This window comes from Schistocerca gregaria, chromosome 3 (genome assembly GCF_023897955.1).
Source record: "Schistocerca gregaria isolate iqSchGreg1 chromosome 3, iqSchGreg1.2, whole genome shotgun sequence".
NCBI classification, from domain to species: domain Eukaryota; kingdom Metazoa; phylum Arthropoda; class Insecta; order Orthoptera; family Acrididae; genus Schistocerca; species Schistocerca gregaria.
In genome coordinates, this window is record NC_064922.1 from 853,237,200 (window position 1) to 853,259,060 (window position 21,861).

The 21,861-nt window shown below is 38.2% G+C and overlaps 1 protein-coding gene across 2 annotated transcripts in view; it reads right to left on the reverse strand.

Moving 5' to 3' along the window:
- LOC126354803 (huntingtin) overlaps positions 1–21,861 on the reverse strand; it is a 472,584-nt gene that overhangs the window by 39,858 nt on the left and 410,865 nt on the right. For both annotated transcript variants that reach the window (XM_050004721.1, XM_050004723.1), the window contains exon 46: positions 16,473–16,675. In XM_050004721.1, coding sequence (XP_049860678.1) covers positions 16,473–16,675 — 203 coding nt within the window. The remainder of the gene's footprint in view (positions 1–16,472; positions 16,676–21,861) is intronic.

Genomic DNA, 21,861 nt, shown 5'->3' on the forward strand with positions numbered 1-21,861 from the left:
GATTTATGGATAGCCTTGCAGGATGCATGGCATCAATTCCCTTCAGCACTACTTCAGACATTAGTCGAGTCCATGCTACGTCGTGTTCTACATCTACATCTATATCTACCTCCATACTCCACAAGACACCTGACGGTGTGTGGCGGAGGGTACCCTGAGTACCTTTATCGGTTCTCCCTTCTATTCCAGTCTCGTATTGTACGTGGAAAGACGGATTGTCGGTATGCTTCTGTGTGGGCTCTAATCTCTCTGATTTTATCCTCATGGTCTCTTCGCGAGATATGTGTAGGAGGGAGCAGTATACTGCTTGACTCTTCGGTGAAGGTATGTTCTCAAAACTTTAAAAAAAGCCCGTACGGAGCTACTGAGCGTCTCTCCTGCAGAGTCTTCAACTGGAGTTTATCTATCATCTCCGTAACGTTTTCGCGATTACTAAATGATCCTGTAACGAAGCGCGCTGCTCTCCATTGGATCTTCTCTATCTCTTCTATCAACCCTATCTGGTGCGGATCCCACACCGCTGAGCAGTATTCAAGCAGTGGGCGAACAAGCGTACAGTAACCTACTTCCTTTGTTGTCGGATTGCATTTCCTTAGGATTCTTCCAATGAATCTCAGTCTGGCATCTGCGTTACCGACGATCAACTTTATATGATCATTCCATTTTAAATCACTCCTAATGCGTACTCCCAGATAATTTATGGAATTAACTGCTTCCAGTTGCTGACCTGCTATTTTGTAGCTAAATGATACGGGACCTATCTTTCTATGTATTTGCATCACATTACACTTGTCTACATTGAGATTCAATTGCCATTCCGTGCACCATGCCTCAATTCGCTGCAGATCCTCCTGCATTTCAGTACAATTTTCCATTGTTGCAACCTTGCGATACACCACAGCATCATCTGCAAAAAGCCTCAGTGAACTTCCGATGTCATCCACCAGGTCATTTATGTATATTGTGAATAGCAACGGTCCTATGACACTCCCCTGCGGCACACCTGAAATCACTCTTACTTCGGAAGACTTCTCTCCATTAAGAATGACATGCTGCGGTCTGTTATCTAGGAACTCCTCAATCCAATCACACAATTGATCTGATAGTCCGTATGCTCTTACTTTGTTCATTAAATGACTGTGGGGAACTGTGTCAAACGCCTTGCGGAAGTCAAGAAACACGGCATCTACCTGTGAACCCGTGTCTAAGGCCCTCTGAGTCTCGTGGACGAATAGCGTGAGCTGGGTTTCACACGACTGTCTTTTTCGAAACCCATGCTGATTCCTACAGAGTAGATTTCTAGTCTCCAGAAAAGACATTATACTCGAACATAATACGTGTTCCAAAATTCTACAACTGATCGACGTTAGAGATATAGGTCTATAGTTCTGCACGTCTGTTCGACGTCCCTTCTTGAAAACGGGGATGACCTGTGCCCTTTTCCAATCCTTCGGAACGCTTCGCTCTTCTAGAGACCTACGGTACACCGCTGCAAGAAGGGGGGCAAGTTCCTTCACGTACTCTGTGTAAAATCGAACTGGTATCCCATCAGGACCAGCGGCCTTTCCTCTTTTGAGCGATTTTAATTGTTTCTCTATCCCTCTGTCGTCTATTTCGATATCTACCATTTTGTCAACTGTGCGATAATCTAGAGAAGGAAGCACAGTGCAGTCTTCCTCTGTGAAACAGTTTTGGAAGAAGACATTTAGTATTTCGGCCTTTAGTCTGTCATCCTCTGTTTCAGTACCATTTTGGTCACAGAGTGTCTGGACATTTTGTTTTGATCCACCTACCGCTTTGACATAGGACCAAAATTTCTTAGGATTTTCTGCCAAGTCAGTACATAGAACTTTACTTTCGAATTCATTGAAAGCCTCTCGCATAGCCCTCCTCACACTACATTTCGCTTCGCGTAATTTTCGTTTGTCTGCAATGCTTTGGCTATGTTTATGTTTGCTGTGAAGTTCCCTTTGCTTCCGCAGCAGTTTTCTAACTCGGTTGTTGTACCACGGTGGCTCTTTCCCATCTCTTACGATCTTGCTTGGTACATACTCATCTAATGCATATTATATGATGGTTTTGAACTTTGTCCACTGATCCTCAACACTATCTGTACTTGAGACAAAACTTTTGTGTTGAGCCATCAGGTACTCTGTAATCTGCTTTTTGTCACTTTTGCTAAACAGTATTGTGGCACTTCTGCTTGCTCACAGGAGTCCGAACGAAATCTGGCAGGTGTAGCAATTTCTTTGGCTCTTCAGAGTATACAGGAGTCACCTCTGCATATTTCCAGGTGCTTGGGACTGGGCTGTGCGAGAGGTTCATGATATATGGACTCTAAGCAAGGAGCAATGCCATAGCATACTCTTTGTAAAACTAAACTGGGGTTCCATCCAGACCTAGTAACTGATTTGTTTTGAACTTTTTCAGTTTTATCTCTATGGCAGGGATACTTAATACTAATACTAGGTTGCCCACACCAGACTTTGTCCAATGGTCAAAAGATGGTTTTGTATTATTCTCCCGCATGAACAATTTCTTAAAGACGGCATTTAGATTCCTCAAGCAAAATTGTGCCTGGCAATTGGAACAAAGCACAGTGAGTAGTAGTCAACCACAAAACTAACAAGCAGTGCCTTTGACACACACTGGTTGTAGAATTGTAGAACATATTCCGAGTTCAAATATAATAAGATTTATTGAAGAGAAAGAACTCCCCCCCCCTCCCCATGCGAATATGAAACCCAACTTCTATTTTTCTCACACAACTTCATGAAGGCCATGGGTCATGGTAATCAGATGGATACAACATTTCATGATGCTATTGCCTCAGTACCACACAAACACTTACTAGTGAAAGTACAATCATATGTGGCGTAGAAAGAAACTTGTGACTGGACTGAGGATTTCTTAATGAAATACACTACTGTCTGTGAAAACAGCAACCCCCAGAAGGAATGGTCCGAGTGAGTCCAAAATTAGAAGAAGTGTAAAACACTGGAACCATAAAAGGCGATTCAGATTGTAGAAAGATGATGCACACTTATGCCTAGCAGCACCCTCTGTTGAGTTACCAGTTAGCTTGGTGTCATGCAATGCTCAATTGGTACGGAACTGTCTTAGGAAGTGGAACCATGCAAGAAAGTGCCTCAAGTCATGAAAGGAAACAATATCAGAATGTGAACAAGTTCGAATGGCGCAGAATGACTGTCTTCCAGGAAACAGGTTTGTTGTCCCATGGCACTGTTGCTCATACACTACATGTTGCTATGACAGAGATATGTGTCTGGAATCAGCATATATAAGAGGGTTGTGCACAGTGATAATGGGTACTGAGTTACACAATGTGACCAGAGCGTGGAATGACCAACATCTTTTCCACATCGCCATAATCGACCAAATAGCTACGATTACAGAGCTGGCTTGACGGTGGAGTAATACAACAGGTGTGGGCATGGCTGTGTTGACAGTTCACCACTGTCTGCAGAGGCCTGGACAGGTGGCACGCATACCATTTCGTCGGTTTCCACTGACCAGAAACCACCAACACCTCTAGCTGTGATTGACATGTGGATACTGTCGCAGGCATGCTGAGTGGCTAAATGTAGTGTTTTTAGACAAGTTCATCTTCAATTTGTCTGCAGAGGTGGCCACTTACAATTTAAACAGAACCATGGTGAACACATTCGGACAGACTGCACTGTAGACCTCCACAGAGGACAAGTGCTAAGTGTGACGATTTGGGGTCCCACTGGCTACAAAAAGTGACTTCAGCTTTCAGCAGAACAATACACTGTTATATGTTGTGAAGAATGTGCCAGCCTTCTTTGGAGAATAACAAGTTTCATTGCTTCTCTGGCCTGTTCTTTTGCCTAACATGACACCCACTGAACATGTTTAGGATATGGTTGGTGGGCAACATGTTTGTTCTGGTCCCCCTGCATGCTCTGTTGATATTTTGTGGTAGATTTGTTTGTTCAGAATGGGAGGCAGACAAATGTTTGGCAGTTTTCGGCCAATTGTTGATAACAGAACTGAGGTACATGCCTTGCAATATTTGTCAAACAATTTTGCAGAAACTATTTGGAAAGAACTTCATTTTTACTTTATTTATAGCTTTGTAGTTCAGATTCATGATGATGGACCCTTAAATTTTCTAACTGTCATAGTTACTGTGATATTTACTTAGAAGTAAGACAATGTGCAAGATTTGGAAAAGTTTGCTGTGAAAAATATAGGCGGCTATGATTTTGTGTGCAGTGCATATTATATAATATGTTTGAACAATGGAAACTCCAGGAAGGAATATAGACAATGCAGGAAAAGACAGAATGCTACTTACCATAAAGAAGACACGTCAAGTTGCAGCAGGCACAATTACAAGGCACTTATATAAAGCTTCCGGCCACAGCCTTCATCAGTAAAAGAGAGACACCCACCTATCACACACACAAGCAGTCACACCTCATGCACACATGACCGCCAACTCTAGCATCTAGGGCTCGAATGCCAATTCCTATGCCAATGCCAATGCATTCCGGCCTGAGATGCTGGAGTTGGCAGGTGTGTGTGTGTGTGTCTTTTTTACTGATGAAGGCTGTGGGTGGAAGCTTTATTTAAGTGTCTTAATTGTGCCTGTCTTCTTTACGGTAAGTAGCACACTGTCTTTTCGTACACTGTTTACAAAATATTTTGCTGCATATAAAATTTTGCTAACATATTGAATTTTTCTTCAGATTTGGGTAGAGGTGTCTATCTGTCACCTATCTCGAGAAAACTGAACTGACATAGCACACTCATTTGTGATTATGCTGCAACAGGGATAAACCCAGAGTGAAATATCCACCTAATTCCTCATATTTCAAAATGGTTTCAGATATTAAAATGAGATTTTGGCAAATAATAGCATACAAAGAAGAGAGTATTTTGCCACACCACTATTATGGAAAACTTCATTATCTACCAACTTATTCCACTAGCTACAGATTTTTTCAATGAAAAATGTAATTTTTAAGGGCCAATGACAGCTGGTGTAACGAGAAATGCTGCGGATTTTGGAACAACATAAGTGAAGATATTACGTGTTCTTTTGTACCAAGGATGTGCTTTTTCATAAGATGCTGACTTTACTTTTCCTCAATTCCTCACCTAATAAACTTACAATTGTGTCTGCATAAAATGTTAGTGAGACGAAACTGAGTAAACTCCACAGTGTTTTGGCAAAAGAAGCAAATTTTAAGATGGCAACCAGAGAAATGTGTAGGTTTTACTCAAAAATCACCACTCATGATGCTTCACTGAACGTTACAAATTGCTAGAAAGTCAGGCAAAAATAAACCTCTGAATTTTTTGTGGAATTCTTTTTAGATACTAACCCTAACCAAAGCAGAGGTGACAGACCTTTTTAAATGGTCACCGTGCAAGTGTGGGTGTGGATAGGACCTACTTAATATTTACAAAAATATGAGTGTAGGCTTCAGTTTTTAATGCCACTTCTCCTCCAGCACTCCGCATTTCCACTACAACACGGGCAGTAACCCCCACCACTACCTACGGGTACCCTGCTGGCTGTGCACCTACTGGCCAAGGTATTCAGCGCGCACTCTAGCTGTAGTCCTAAGAGTAACAGAATTGGTTAAATTTTCTGTGGAGGCTGTTCAATGCTAAACATTTGGTTATATCCCAGATTCCAGTGAATACCAGACAATTATGATCTACACCTTCAAAAGAATACAAGAGAACACAGATTATGTCAACTAAGTAATTTTTACGGTTTCTTTCTATAAGTATTTCACTTAAAGAAGTGAATATAGCTTTCTCTTCAGACCAGCTTGAATACATATTAAACTGTGCAGGAGATAACGTTTTGCTTAAGGCATCCACAGAATCATATTCAGTCTTCTGCAATGCTATCAAGAAATTAATCAAACCCATTCTCTGAAAGCAGGGAAAGAAATAACAGAAAAAAAATGTTCACTTTTAGTTTGGAGTTTTGATGCAGATATGTGAAAATGGCATGGAATATAACACACTTCACTCAATAAACTTTGAGTAATGTAAAAATCAGATTTGTTTCGAATTCTGATGCAAAAAGAGGCAGCCAGAGCTGCAACTAAAATGGATGTTTATTTAGTAAGTGCAAGGTCTCAAACCAACCAATGTTTGCCAAGTAAAATGTCCGTCCAAAATAGCAGTAGACGAAGTGCGAGTATACATATATGGTCCAGGGTGCTGGAGTTATTGCAAGACTTGTTTTGGCCTTGCAAAAAAATTTGTTTCTCTGCTTTTTAAAACAACTGTTATACATCTGATATTTGTTTTGACGCAAGAAAAATAAAGCTGTCCTTATCCTGAAGGTTGGTTTGAACATTACAGTGCTGTGCTAAGCATGGTCCAGTTGGTTGTGGTATGCCACTGCCTTCTTCTGACGTCTGGAATGACTTACCCAAGTAGTTCTAATGATATCTACACTTTGGTGTGGACACTCTCACACAGTGCAATTTGCAAAGTAAGCGGTAATAAATCATTGACAAAGACGAAACAAGGACCACATGACACAGGGGGGCTGGGACAGGGGTGTCCTTGGCCAAATGGAGAGTAAACGCAAGAGCATTGGATTTGAAGTTCAGAACTTGGCCACAAAGCTCAAAGCCAAAATATTTTGTGAATACATGTGCAAAAGTATTCTCAGGTAAAATGCTGGTTTATGTGTCACTTAAAGCATACCATAAAACACAGTGTGAAAGCCTATTTGTTCCTTTTTGTGAAATGAGCATTCCAATAACCTCCATCAAAAGGACCAGAAATACCAGTTCACCCTGCCCTGATTACTAACTCCTTATCTGCTGCCTGACTCTACTCTTGTTCACCTATAGTCTCCTTAGTTTACTCCCCTTGGTGTCCAAGTTCCTTGTTGGTTCCTATGGTGGTACCAGAGGCAAACCACTAGTCAGAAACTATTACACACTCATCAGTTCCAGATCTGTTGACCAGCTCTAATTCTTACACATTAAGAAGGGAATAATATCCAGTGACATCCTTCCACCTTTGTATTTGAATCTTCAGAGAGATTGTATAGGTACATAAGGAAAAGCCTCAACAACCTAGGACAACAATTTAAAACCAATGATAATAACTATTATCGCGGTCACAGTAAGCACTGATAAAGATATATTTTGCTTCGCCGGAAGGCAGATAACAAACGATAAAAAATTCCATTCAGTTGTTTTTTTTTTTTTTTTTGTTTGTTTGTTTGTTAATAGAGGACTCTGTCTTTGGTTCTTGAGTGGAGAAGACGTATTTTTTGTAAAGATGTGTGTGGTAGCTACTTGTGTTGTCTGAATAATAATAATTATTTGTGCAAAACCATGAAAGTTTACTTGCATGTACTAATTATTTTTAAATTTTCATGTGCAACATCATGACTGGGAGCAAAATAACCAGAACCAAAAATTCTTACAGATAAAGTAACCAACTCAAAAGGGAATCAAAAGTGAAACAGGAATTTACAGAAATTTTTTGAAGTACATTGTTTGTTTCATTGCAGCAAAGGTAGGACCACTACACAACCGCTTGCTTAGCTATGCTGGGCAGTGTCTCCTGTGTAGTAATTAGACATTCCTTTCCTAAATGTACCGTTGTGAATTTTTCAGAAACTTTATGTAATGATTAGCGAAAGAAAAGTTTGAGGTTTTTGTATCATAACATTTCGTGCATCATAAAAGTAATTAAATAATGCTTGACGACACGTATATCGTAAGTTTAAATTCACAAAAATAATATATTTCAATTTTCTGTGTTCCAAAAATTGTAATTGTAATATTCAAACAAAATGGCACAAAAAGCAGTTTCCATTATTATTGACAATGGTGAAAACGCAATGAGCCAAGATGGCGTACAATTGTAGGATAGAACATCTGAAGTACCCGTGCTATGTCTTCCACAATTAGTCGTATTAAATAGTTCAGAGACGAACATGACCGAAATGACAAGTGATAGTGAGCTTTCACAGAGCACTTAACATTGATGATACATTGATGATGATTGATAAAACTACATCATGTATCTCCGCAAACAACATTCTGTTCGCACAGGAATACATAGAAAGTGTAGATAACATGATTTTTGGTGACACTTTACCGTCACCCATCATACGAAATTCAAATGTCGATTTGCAGAGTACACTTGTCAACAACCAAAGTACATTAAATAGCAGCCAAAATGATGCACTTGCCGCGATACTTCAAAAACTGGATAGTATGAACACCAATTACACCAGTTTGTGTGCAGGCTAAAAAAATATAAACAGCGATTTGCGAACCAACATATATACAAAATTTGACAGTTTGTCACAAAACCTTACCATAGTCACACAAGACATAAACCACATAAAAAAGAGCAAAAACAAGTTTAAAGAGATTTTCAGGATACAGTCACACAACAGATCAGTGATTTGACACACACAAAAATTGTGAGGAGATGAATGTAAAATTTAAAGACATGGAAAAACAGCTAAAACAAGATGTACTTTCCAAAGTAAACAATGTCATTACAGGTATAAAACAGAAATTAGACACTCTTAATGAGCAGAATGATACAGTAGAACAGCAAATAAAAGTGATGAAAGACACACACACGAGCCTGGAAGCTAGACAAACACAATTAACTCCACAGTAAAGAACAACTCTACCATAGTAAACAAACTGCAAAAAGATTATGAAAATATACCAATAGCTATTGATGAACTCACTTTTAAAAAAAGTAGCATCACTTGAAATCGAGTCAGTCTGTACCAAAAAGAAAGAGACAACATTAATGAAAATTTATCTGATGTAATTTCAGAAGCTGAAGCAGGTATTTTAGACAAAACCAGTACCACAGCGGAAAAGGTAGTGACGGAAGGTATCTATATTAATCAATGATGTAGTTGAAAGGATTATTCAACAAAAAGAAAATGACATCATCAACAAATTGATCACCAATTTGCAACCTACAGAGCACAGGATACGCAACTACTCGGGTGAAACTGATACACAGACACCAGTTGTACACATAAACAAAGTACCAGCCACAGAAAACCAAAGTAATGTATGCACACAGATCAATGCAAACCCTACAAACAATGCCATTAGTAATGACAGAATGCAGAGTGTAAGTCTACATGGCATAACACCAGAACCAGTACCTACAAGAAGTGTAAATAATTATGACAGCTATGCAAACACAGTACAAAATGTAAACAGCTTGTCCACTACATTTGCTGATGAAGGTCTATTAAGACACCGTCAATACCCAACATTCATGAGTGAAGGTAAGAAGATGAATCCTGTTGTGTTTATTAGTGCTTTTTGACATTGTTTCCTAGGAATTGGAAGGAAGCACAAAAGATCAGGTTTGTTGTTGGGTCTAAGCAAGGCAATGTACTTTTGTGGGTGACCAAGGTAGCTGAGCGTTGTACCACATATTTACAGTTTGAACCGTCTTATCTTGACAAATACTGGTCAGAAGCTGTACAGGAGAGACTTAGGTGAGAGGTTTTTAACTCCGCCCCGTTTAATAGCAAATATGGTAGCTTGCAAAGATATTTTGAGAAGTATCTCAACAAAACACATTATTGGATGAATCCTATTTCTCATATGGATGTTTTAAAAATTTTAAAAAGTCATTTGGCATCACATATTCGTGAAAATTTAATTACTACACCTGAGCACGACACAGAATATTTTCTATCAATTTCACATTCAATCGACCTTATATATGAAGAGAAAGTAGTAACAAGTACGTTGTCAGAAAGTCAAACACCACAACAATGCAACTTGAATGGTCAATACAGAAAGCCAGACTCGAACACACAGCAAAGCGGGTACATGCAACTGCAAGGATACATTAACCGAGGTAATGGATATGGGACTGGAAATGATAGCAACAAGAGATTTAAACAAAACTTCCCGTATAACAGAAACAATTACCATCCACAAGCTAATCTAATTTCAATCTCTCCTCTCAAAATCGGTCGTAGTTGAGCCCCATACTATATACCTTATAAGGAATGGGGGCAAACCAGATTTGCAAACATGTTTCGTACGATTCGATGAACAAGGAGACATAAAAGACGATCTATATCAACATTAACTAAAATCGGCAAGAAATACACAGGAAGAACAAGTGCAAGCAGTAATCAGAGTGAAAATTTTTGGTTTGGACACATGGTTAATACTTGATACAGGGTCCATGACTAATTTAATGTTTGAAGCATTTTTCACTGAATTAAAAAGATGGAATAAATTTCCCGTTCTGCCAGTGCAAAACTGCAAAGTACAAACCGCTACAGGCAGCAAAACCAAATTAGTAAAACATCAAGCTCTTATCAACGTGAACATTGAACTATTCTCTATGCAGTGTAATTTTTTAATAGTAGACAAACTTATAGTCAACTACTTGATATGTATGGACACACTTAGAACCTACAAAACCCAAGTAAACATAGGTAATGGTACAAGTCATTTCTTTGTGAAGGACCAAAGATTTCCTATCAGCCTGATTACCATACCGAAGAGGAATGACAAATTAAACTCAGAACCCCATGTCACTGTACCAGTATTCATATCCCACCATGTATTTTGTGAACAAATGTGATACCGAACACGAGACCGACACTGAAGCTAACCAGGAATTAGCAGAACACAAATTGAATGAATCAAATATTCTAGATCCTACACAACGACAAGAGCTTCCTGACTTACTTTTCAACATAAACTTAATGTCTATCCTCACAAAACATTTAGTGTTATGTCTTACCCTACACCGTGGGCAAAGAGTTAAGGAGGAAATTAATAGAATGTGCAAATGGGGAATCATACAGCCATCACTTTCTCCATATTGCAGCCCAATACTACCAGTTAGCAAACCTGATGGATCAGTATGACTAGTTTTAGATGCTAGAGGCATAAACAAAAGTCTAGTACCAGTAAGAACAAAACCAGATAATTTAGATGAACAATTGCTAAAATTTCATAACACCAAATATTTCAGCACCCTTGACCTTAAAAAATCTTACTGGCAAATAAAGTTACATGAGGGGAGTAGAAAATACACAGCATTTATCTGCAATGGCAGGAGTTATGAATTTCAAGTTCTACCCTTTGGCTTAAACATTAGCACAGACGTATTCATATCAGCCTTAGACAAGGTCTTAGGACCTGAATTGCTCAGTAAAGTTACCATTTATGTTGACACTGTGTTAGTAGCCACATCAACTTGGGCAGGACACATCAGTATAATAGAAAAGTATTTCAGAGATTTACAAAGTACATAGTAACAGCAAATCTAAAGAAATCTAACTTTGGCAAAGAACAAGTGAAATTTTTAGGACATATCGTATCAGAACAGGGTATATTACCAGACCCAAAGAAACTAGATGTCATACATAATTGCCCACCCCCGAGGAACAGAAAACAATTGAAAGCATATCCAGGAATAACTCCCATTTTCCAAAAATTTATACCACAGCAGCTTATGGATAGCAATGCCCTACTTAACCTGTTGAGAAAGAATAAGCCTTGGTTTTGAGAAGAGATATGCCAGGAGGACTTTACCAAAATTAAAAATGCATTAATATCAGCAAACATTTTGAGTAATCCTGACATGTCCAAAGACTTTTGTTTAAGCACGGACGCCTTGTCTCAAGGGCCGGGGGCATGTTTGTTCCAGATACAAGAAGAAGAAGGAAAAACTGTACCCAAAGTCATCAGCTTTGCCAGCAGAACTTTATCAAAGACGGAAAGACCATATTCTGTATCAGAACTAGAGAGTTTAGCAGTAATTTGGGCATTTAAGAAATTTGAGTATTTTTTTAAGGTAAAAATCCTGAAGTCTATTGTGATCACCAATCATTATCTTTTCTCTTGACATGTAAACTGTAACACCAGAGACTAGCAAGGTGGTGTTTGTACCTGCAGGAATTCAATTTTGAAATAATATACATAAAGGGCAGTCAGAATGTTATTGCAGATGCATTATCCAGATTACCGCAAGAACTAGATTTAGTTCAGTGAACTGTCTGAACATGATTCAGAAATCTGTACATTATTGATGCAAAGTACTACACAAAAATCAGACTACAATAAATTTGTAAACAAATGGGAATAATACAACAACAAGACAACAGGTGGAAAAGGGTAATACAAAATCTTAACCGGAATGCAAACCACAAGGTAAGTAAATGGTATCAGTTATGCAAAGGTGTTTTGTTCCACTGGAAGCACGAAAGTTCTAACCATTGGTGTGCATGCCTTCCAGAGGAATATATTGACAAATTTATCAAACATACACACGAAGTATGGGGACACCAAGGAATAACAAAATGTACAGACAAGATTTCCAAACTTTGTTACTTTCCAAATTTACAACGATGTGTTCCATACATATTGAAAATGTGTGCTATTTGCCAAAGAACCATCCAATATGTCAAGGTTTACAGAACTACACTGCATACTAACCAAAGCTCCACTGGAAATGGTTTCTCTGGATAATGCAGGGCCATATCCTAGATCAAAAGGTGGTGTCAAATACATAATAGCTCTTTATGATATTTTCACAAAATACATCAAACTTTGTGGTATCAAAACGACTACAGCCAGTAGCATCATAAGGAGAATTGAAGAGGATTATTTAAGAATGCAGCATATTTCGTAGGAAGAAAATGGAAATAATCCATGAGCACACAGGGCATTAAACACATCTTGATAAGTTTTTTCCACCCAGAAGCAAGTCCTGTGGAGAGGGTATTTAAAGATTTCAATAGATTTATAAGGACTTATGCTCATAATAAAAATTCACAAATGGATTGAATACATGACTCCATTTATGCAAATAGTAAACAGCCTCCCCCACTCTTCCACAGGTTTCACTCCTAATGAACTTATGAATGGGAATCACCCGTACCAAAATTACCTGCTAAAGAGTTAACTTTACAGGATAAAATCAAACAAGCAGTTATTACACTAGAGAATAGAGCAGAATGCAGAAAGAGAATACACAACAAAAAGTTAAAATGAGTTACACATCTTTTCGAAGGGCAACGAGTCCTCTTGAGAATACATCCCAAATCGACAAAGATCAGTAAGTTGAACAAAAAAATCGCTATTACTATACTCAGGGCCCCATATTATTGCAAAAATACCTTAACCTGCAAATTATAGGTTGGTATATGAAGGAACAGGGAGAGACAAAGGTCTCCACCCTCACAAAGACTTAAAAGCTTTTCACAAGTAGTGACACAATGTCACAGCAATTTTATTGTCATAAAATATATTTATAAGTAATTTTATTGTGTGTATTTTTAAATGAAATGTGTATAAACTCAAGTAATTTTCTTGTTTTGTAAGTAAAGACAAGCATTTCTTTGGGAGGAAGTGAAAAAACACAGCTTCACACAAATCGAAATGCAAACTGGAGCAGTGTACAACAAAGCTGTGCGCGCTTAGCAATGCATGATTATTTCAGTACTAGGGAAGAGACATTAACATCGCGCAGGCGCAACAGGCTAACTCGTGGCACAATGAAATAGAAACGCAAAGCTGCACAAGTATTAAGCCCAATTTCAAAATAAATAATAACATGTAACAACTATATTTACTATCAGGGAACGAAGGAATATAATATTATATTTATATCAACATGCGAAGTTGCGTCAATACTTAAATACATACATTGTAACTAGAATTAAAAGAAATCATTACAACGAAACATACAGTATGTGTTAGCGAACAAAAGGATAAGATACCGTATCTTAGAAGAAAGATTAAGGAAAGGCACACCTACGTTTCTAGCATTTGTAGACTTAGAGAAAAAGCTTTTGACAATGTTGATTGGAATACTCTATTTCAAATTCTGAAGGTGGCAGGGGTTAAATACAGGGAGCAAAAGGCTATTTACAATTTGTACAGAAATCAGTTGGCAGTTATAGGAGTTGAGGGGTATGAAAAGGAAGCAGTGGTTGGGAAGGGAGTGAGAAAGGGTTGTAGCCTATCCCCGATGTTATTCAATCTTTATATTGAGCAAGCAGTAAAGGAAACAAAAGAAAAGTTCGGAGTAGGTATTAAAATCCATGGAGAAGAAATAAAAACTTTGAGGTTCGCCGATGACATTGTAATTCTGTCAGAGACAACAAAGGACTTGGAAAAGCAGTTGAACGGAATGGACAGTGTCTTGAAAGGAGGATATAAGATGAACATCAACAAAAGCAAAACGAGGATAATGGAATGTAGTCAAATTAAGTCGAGTTATGCTGAGGGAATTAGATTAGGAAATGAGACACTTAAAGTAGTAAAGGAGTTTTCCTATTTGGGGAGCAAAATAACTGACAATGGTCGAAGTAGAGAGGATATAAAATGTAGACTTGCAATGGCAAGTAAATCCTTTCTGAAGAAGAAAAGTTTGTTAACATCGAGTATAGATTTAAATGTCAGGAAGTCATTTCTGAAAGTATTTGTATGGAGTGTAGCCATGTATGGAAGTGAAACATGGACTATAAATAGTTTAGACAAGAAGAGAATAGAAGCTTTCGAAATGTGGTGCAACAGAAGAATGCTGAAGACTAGATGGGTAGATCACACAACTAATGAGGAGGTATTGAACAGAATTGGGGAGAACGGGAGCTTGTGGCACAACTTGACTAGAAGGAGGGATTGGTTGGTAGGACATGTTCTGAAGCATCAAAGGATCACCAATTTAGTCTTGGAGGGCAGTGTGGCGAGTAAAAATTGTTGAGGGAGACCAAGAGATGAATACACTAAACAGATTCAGAAGGATGTAGGTTGCAGTAGGTACTGGGAGATGAAGAAGCTTGCACAGGATAGAGTAGCATGGAGAGCTGCATCAAACCAGTCTCAGAACTGAAGAACACAACAACAACAACCATAGGAAATGTCAAAGTAACTTTCTTTGCAGGGTAAATGAATAAAATGAATACAAATGCAAGTAGATAAATATATAAACAAATAAGAATGAAATATGGAAAACGTATGCAAATGAATGTGATGACTGAGTATATGTGTGGCCTATGAGCTACAAAACACAATTAGTTTTTAAGTTAGTAATTAACTTTTTGTATTGCGGTGACCAGTGCATCAACATGGCGCAGTAGAAGAGATGTACGATAGGTGCTATAAGTACCAAATGAAAAGATGGGCCACACCTCAAATATATGATTTAGTTATTAGTATGTCTATGTGTATATTTTGGTCATCAAGGAAATGAAGAATAAGAATATACATTGTCGCAGTGCAACTACAAAACATTTACCCGTACCTACTGACAACAAAGTGCACATAAACACGGAGGCATGTGACCTCAAATAAAACTAATGAACTCATATCACGTCACATGCGAATATTGAAATTTCCACATAATCGTAAAGAGGTAAGCATGACATAATGAAAAACTTTTACGTTATGAACGCGAAGCCACATGTAAAAATTATAAGCAACACAATGGTATATAGTACATGAGTCATTAATACATTTCAGTTCCACGAAAAGGGCGTTCCCTGATAAGTGACTTAAGAAAGAATGAATAATATTTCCTTAGTAATCTATAAACCAGTAGAATAGTACTCCTTATTCTCTCCTCAACGCAGGAGACGGTGCCAAAGCTGTTTTTCCCTAGGAAAATATTATACTGTCATAATGATGTATGCATGACAGGAAAATAAAACGCGGATGCATTAAATGCACATATAGTAACACGATGTAAAGAAATGTAAATAAGTCATTTGTATTTACGTACAAAGGATTTTTTTTGAAGTTAACAAACGAACTGTACTAACCAGTAACTGTAAGTGAAGATGGAATTTTGTAACGTTTTAGTACTTAAGAATTTTCTATGTTTGACTCAAATAATGGGTGGAATGTCAGCCTTAGATGTAAGCCATTACTGCAAATATATAGAAGAAGTCAGATAAATGAAATTTACATTACCTACACAGTCAAGAAGAATAAGTTTTGCGGCGTCAGAAGAAGAAGCACCTAACATGGAGAGAGTAGAGCTCTACTATGAGGAAGTATGTTCAGCTTAACATGGACGCAAAAGGAGAGAAACTCTTAAAAACTAAAATTTGGGTAGTAATTGAAAATAACTGATTTCCATTAATCTCTTTATTTATGTACCCTTTCTTATTATTGCTATTTATAAGTATACATATATAAATTTGCACAAAGTGATATCCTATATGGTTGATGAACAGAGTTCTCTCACGGGAAGACCTTGCCAACAGCAACCAACAGCAGGAAACAAATTATGAAGAGACACTGCTTCATGTTTCAGGCAAACAGTTGCCTGCTACTATTACAACCACAAATATCACACTCTGAGTTTTCCACTGCTAGTACTAGTAATGTTAATATTTCTGGTGCAATGTAAACATTTCAATGGTCTACATAGAAACAATCACTCATTTATTTTTTCTCTCTTACCTGTCGCTGCTGTATATGTGTTTTTGTATGTATTCTATTGCCAGTGGAAGTACATGTACAGCATCTTCTGCTGTTCCTCCCTTCAAATAGTTTGCCTGGAGAAGATATAGCACTCCGTGAAGAGCTGCGATGCGGGATGGTAGAAATGCACTTTTCAGTGCAGTTTCAACTAACTTCTTCACTCGCTCACAGACCTCAGCATCCTTGGAAAGAAGAGCAAACACACAAAAATTACATTTTAAGTTGGAATGAAGAGTACTATAAGTAACTGAATACACCTATGTAAGCACAAAGATCACAGAAATGCACTAAATAAATATCCCCACAAATATCCTCACTACGTCAAGTACTATAACTACTAGTTTCAATGAATGACACCGTCACCTGATAACTTTTTATCTGGGGAATCATCTGGTCCATGACCACAGAAAGATCACCTGAAAGTCACAGACAATGGTCAGAGGTAGCTGCAAATCACACACATCTTGTTTGATGCCATCCTAAATGTGTTGAATAGGACTGAGATCAACTGGTATGCACAAAGAGGGGTTGGAGGGGTTAAGAGAAGGGGTATGAGGTTGAACAACTGAGCACATGTCCATGGAATGCCTAACTGATATACTGTCTTATCAAACGCATGGACGGTCAGCCAAATTCTGCAAGTGAACAAACATATGTACATGAGGGACAACAGGTTATTGTACCATTTGCTAGATTAACAATGGTATATGAACCAGGAGCTTCTTTATACTTGCAGTAGTGATGCACAGACCAACTTGAATTTTTTGTTTTTGTTGTAATTGGACACTACCCATCAGCATTTACCAGTATGTGTGGTATCTCAGCAGTCCAGGCAACCTTCATACACACTTCTAATACTCCACTGGGCAATGACATTTGTACTCTATATTGAGGTTGTAATTCTGGATGGTATGGCTACTCACCATCCGATGCTGTCCAACATTGAACTGGCACGTAATTTGCTGTGCTGTGGCTCTCTAGCTGCCACTAAAAATTTGATATTCAGTGACAACCACTGTCTTGATCATGAGGTTGTCCATTGCAGTTTACACTGGGGACAGCAACACTTTTCACATATCATTGAACTCATAGTAATTTGTATTTTTCTGACTACCATGTATTTAAATATTCTCCTCTGCACTATTAGTCTTTTCATTTGTCTGCAGAAACCTAGTACTATTTAAAAAAAAAAAAGATTTTATCATAGTTTGTGATCTTTCCCAACTTGTTTAGGCATTCCTGTATGACACTCTTCAGAATTTCTCATCTTTTTCCCCACACTTTCCAACAGGAAACTCCTTGGACAGTAGTATGGATCTGGTCAGACACAAACTATATAGCTTTAGATACAGGCCGTATAGCTTTATCATAGTCTTAACAGTGGCTGAGTCTGGCACTGACTGAGATCAGTTCTTGTTACACATATTCTGATATAGCTGGAAGACTGTCACCATTCTTCTTACCATTTTCTCTAGTGTTATTTCTGATACTTTTTTGATTTTATCAATTCTACTAGGTACTTAAACTACTACTCTCTGTTGTTCCTTGCCCAATATCAATGATTTATGTAGGGTCTGGTTTTTTTCTGCTTTTCCATATGATATCCTAATTCTTTTTCTTTTCAGCTCTCTCATGAACTGCTTCTGTCTCAGGGTGTTTCCACATGTGATTTGCTAGTATCACCATACCATCAGCTAATGTTATTTTTGTCCTTTTCTTAAAAATTCTGCTAATGTAATCACTTTTTCATTTCTAGTTCAATCAATCCTCTTCTTCAATCAATCCTCTCTTCTACTCTCCCACTAATTTCTTAAGGCTGGTTTATTTATTTAGCGTATGGCTAATACAGACATATCATGAAATTAAATTACCTATACATATGTACATATTGACACACAAGACACTTAAGTTTGTATTTACAACTGAATATCCAGTCCTTCAATCCAGCGGACTGCATCTGGAGTTGCTAGCAGGAAGTCCTCTTTGGCGCCGTGATAGGCTCGAATCCTGCATTCACTGACAATGTGATGAACAGTCTGGTATGGAGCCCTGCAGTCACAAGCTGGATCAGGCAGCTTCTTCCACTTAAAGAAAGCTTCCCTGCATTTCCCAGGCCCGGTACGGATTCTGTTGAGAGTAGACCAGGTCTTGTGTGGTAAGTCGAATCCACTTGGAAGTTTAGCACCTGAGAAAATGTTATGCAGGTGCACATCTGTCACTGCTTCCCACTGACCTTTCCATTCTTAGCAACCATGTCAGCAGCATCGCACAGAGTTGGATGGCATGATTTCAGTCTCTTGTGATTGAAAAGTGGCATGTCGCTATGCACGGGTAGGTTAGAATTCCTGGAGATCTTGTGGAATTCTCTCATAAGGGCAGTACATCTGCGTAGATCAGGAGGCATTACACCGGTTAACAGCGGAAGCCAGTAAACTGGAGTAGATCTGATTGCGCCAGATATTATACACATTGTTGTATTCAGCTGGGTATCAACAAGCCTTATATGATGACTGTTCATCCAAACTGATACAATGTCACATGCGAAGCCAAATACAAAATCACTGAAACCATTGGCAAATAAAACAGAGGTCAAGGAGATAGCATATCTGTTGAATGCCAGCCTTAATGTTAATGTTTAATGTTTCATTAACAAGAAATATTAAGGCTGGTATTCAACAGATATGCTATCTCCTTGACCTCTGTTTTATTTGCAAATGGTTGCAGTGATTTTGTATTTGGCTTCCCATGTGACATTATACAAGTGATTTTTATTTAGCTAAACAGCTAGTTCTATCATTGATAGTGAATTTCTGTAATACACATCAACTCATAATTCTTCTTAGTATCAATTAAAAGAATCACCATTTTTTATGTAATTGCATGCAGTCAACTATTGACATTAAGTTACATACATTATGCCATACAAGCAGCTGCAATGAATTCTCAAGTCTCTCACAGCTGTGTCCTAAACCAATAAAATCAGGTACAATAATTCAGTAATTAACACATTGCCTGCTATGCTGTTTTGCAAGGAATATTCCACTAGGGAGCAATGCAAATTTTTGCACAAAATCCTTAACACGGCTCAAAACAAAAGCTTTTACCTTATTTTCACATTATATTTTTTATTTACAAATATTATTTTATACAAAAAATATGTGTCACATATGTCAGGTGCAGCCTCCCTGCGTATATTATTTCTGCTACAGGCCATGTTAGTCAAAACATATGACAAATTTAAGCAGTCAGTGAAGTTAGTTGCAATTGTTGTGCACTGATTGTTGCAGTGACACGTTTGTGTGTGTGTACAGTGAAGCCCAAGTGCAAAAATTTTGTAGCAGATAATGTGTGAAAAATTTGGAACAAAATAATTGGGCTGATGATCTGGTTGATCCTAGTTTTGAAGAGCCTGTGGATGATACTAGCTTAGAAGTGTGTGATGACATAATCTACTATTGGTAACATTGTTGTTATAGTTGTTTTGGTCTTCAGTCCAGAGACTGGTTTGATGCAGCTCTCCATACTACTATATCCTAGTTTTGAAGAGCCTGTGGATGATACTAGCTTAGAAGTGTGTCATGACATAATCTACTATTGGTGACATTGTTGTTATAGTTGTTTTGGTCTTCAGTCCAGAGACTGGTTTGATGCAGCTCTCCATACTACTATATCCTGTGCAAGCTTCTTCATCTCTCAGTACCTACTGCAACCTACATCCTTCTGAATCTGTTTAGTGTATTCATCTCTTGGTATCCCTCTACAATTTTTACCCTCTGCACTGCGCTCCAATACTAAATTGGTGATCCCTTGATGCCTCAGACTATGTCCTACCAACCAATCCCTTATTCTAGTCAATTTGTGCCACAAATTTCTCTTCTCTGCAATTCTATTCAATACCTCTTCATTAGTTATGTGATCTACCCATCTAACCTTCAGCATTTTTCTGTAGCACCACATTTCAAAAGCTTCTATTCTCTTTTTGTCTAAACTATTTATCACCCATGTTTCAGTTCCATACATGGCTACATTCCATATAAATACTTTCAGAAACGAATTCCTGACACTTAAATCTATTCTCGATGTTAACAAATTTCTCTTCTTCAGAAAAGCTTTCTTGCCATTGCCAGTCTACATCTTATATCCTCTCTACTTCGACCATCATCAGTTATTTTGCTCCCCAAATAGCAAAATTCCTTTACTAATATAAGTGTCTCATTTCCTAATCTAATTCCCTCAGCATCACCTGACTTACTTCGACTACATTCCATTACCCTCGTTTTGCTTTTGTTGATGTTCATCTTATATCCTCCTTTCAAGACACTGTCCATTCCGTTCAGCAGCTCTTCCAGGTCCTTTGCTGTCTCTGACAGAATTACAATGTCATCGGTGAACCTCAAAGTTTTAATGACATCTCCATGGATTTAAATTCCTACTCCAAATTTTTCTTTTGTTACCTCTACTGCTTGCTCAATATACAGATTGAATAACATTGGGGATAGGCTAACACCCTGTCTCACTCCCTTCCCAACCACTACTTTCCTTTCATGCCCCTCAACCCTTATAACTGCCATCTGGTTTCTGTACAAATTGTAAATAGCCTTTCCCTCCCTGTATTTTACCCCTGCCACCTTCAGAATTTGAAAGAGAGTATCCCAGTCAAAATTGTCAAAAGCTTTCTCTAAGTCTACAAATGCTAGAAAAGTAGGTTTGCCTTTCCTTAATCTATTTTCTAAGATAAGTCTTAGGGTCAGTATTGCCTCACGTCTTCCAACATTTCTACGGAATTCAAACTGATCTTCCCCAAGGTCAGCTTCTACTGGGGTCGGCTTCTACCAGTTTCTCCATTTGTCTGTAAAGAATTTGTGTTACTATTTTGCAGCCATGACTTATTAAACTGATAGTCCGGTAATTTTCACACCTGTCAACACCTGCTTTCTTTGGAATTGGAATTATTATATTCTTCTTGAAGTCTGAGGGTATTTTGCCTGTCTCATACATCTTGCTCAGCAGATGGTAGAGTTTTGACAGGGCTGGCACTCCCAAGGCTATCAGTAGTTCTAGTGGAATGCTGTCTACTCCCGGGGCCTTGTTTTGACTTAGGTCTTTCAGTGCTCTGTCAAACTCTTCACGCAGTATCATATCTCCCATTTCATCTTCATCTACATCCTCTTCCGTTTCCATAATATTGTCCTCAAGAACATCGCCCTTGTGTAGACCCTCTATATATGTCTTCCACCTTCCTGCTTTCTCTTCTTTGCTTAGAACTGGATTTCCATCTGAGCTCTTGATATTCATGCAAGTGGTTCTCTTTTCTCCCAAGGTCTCTCTAATTTTCCTGTAGGCAGTATCTATCTTACCCCTAGTGATA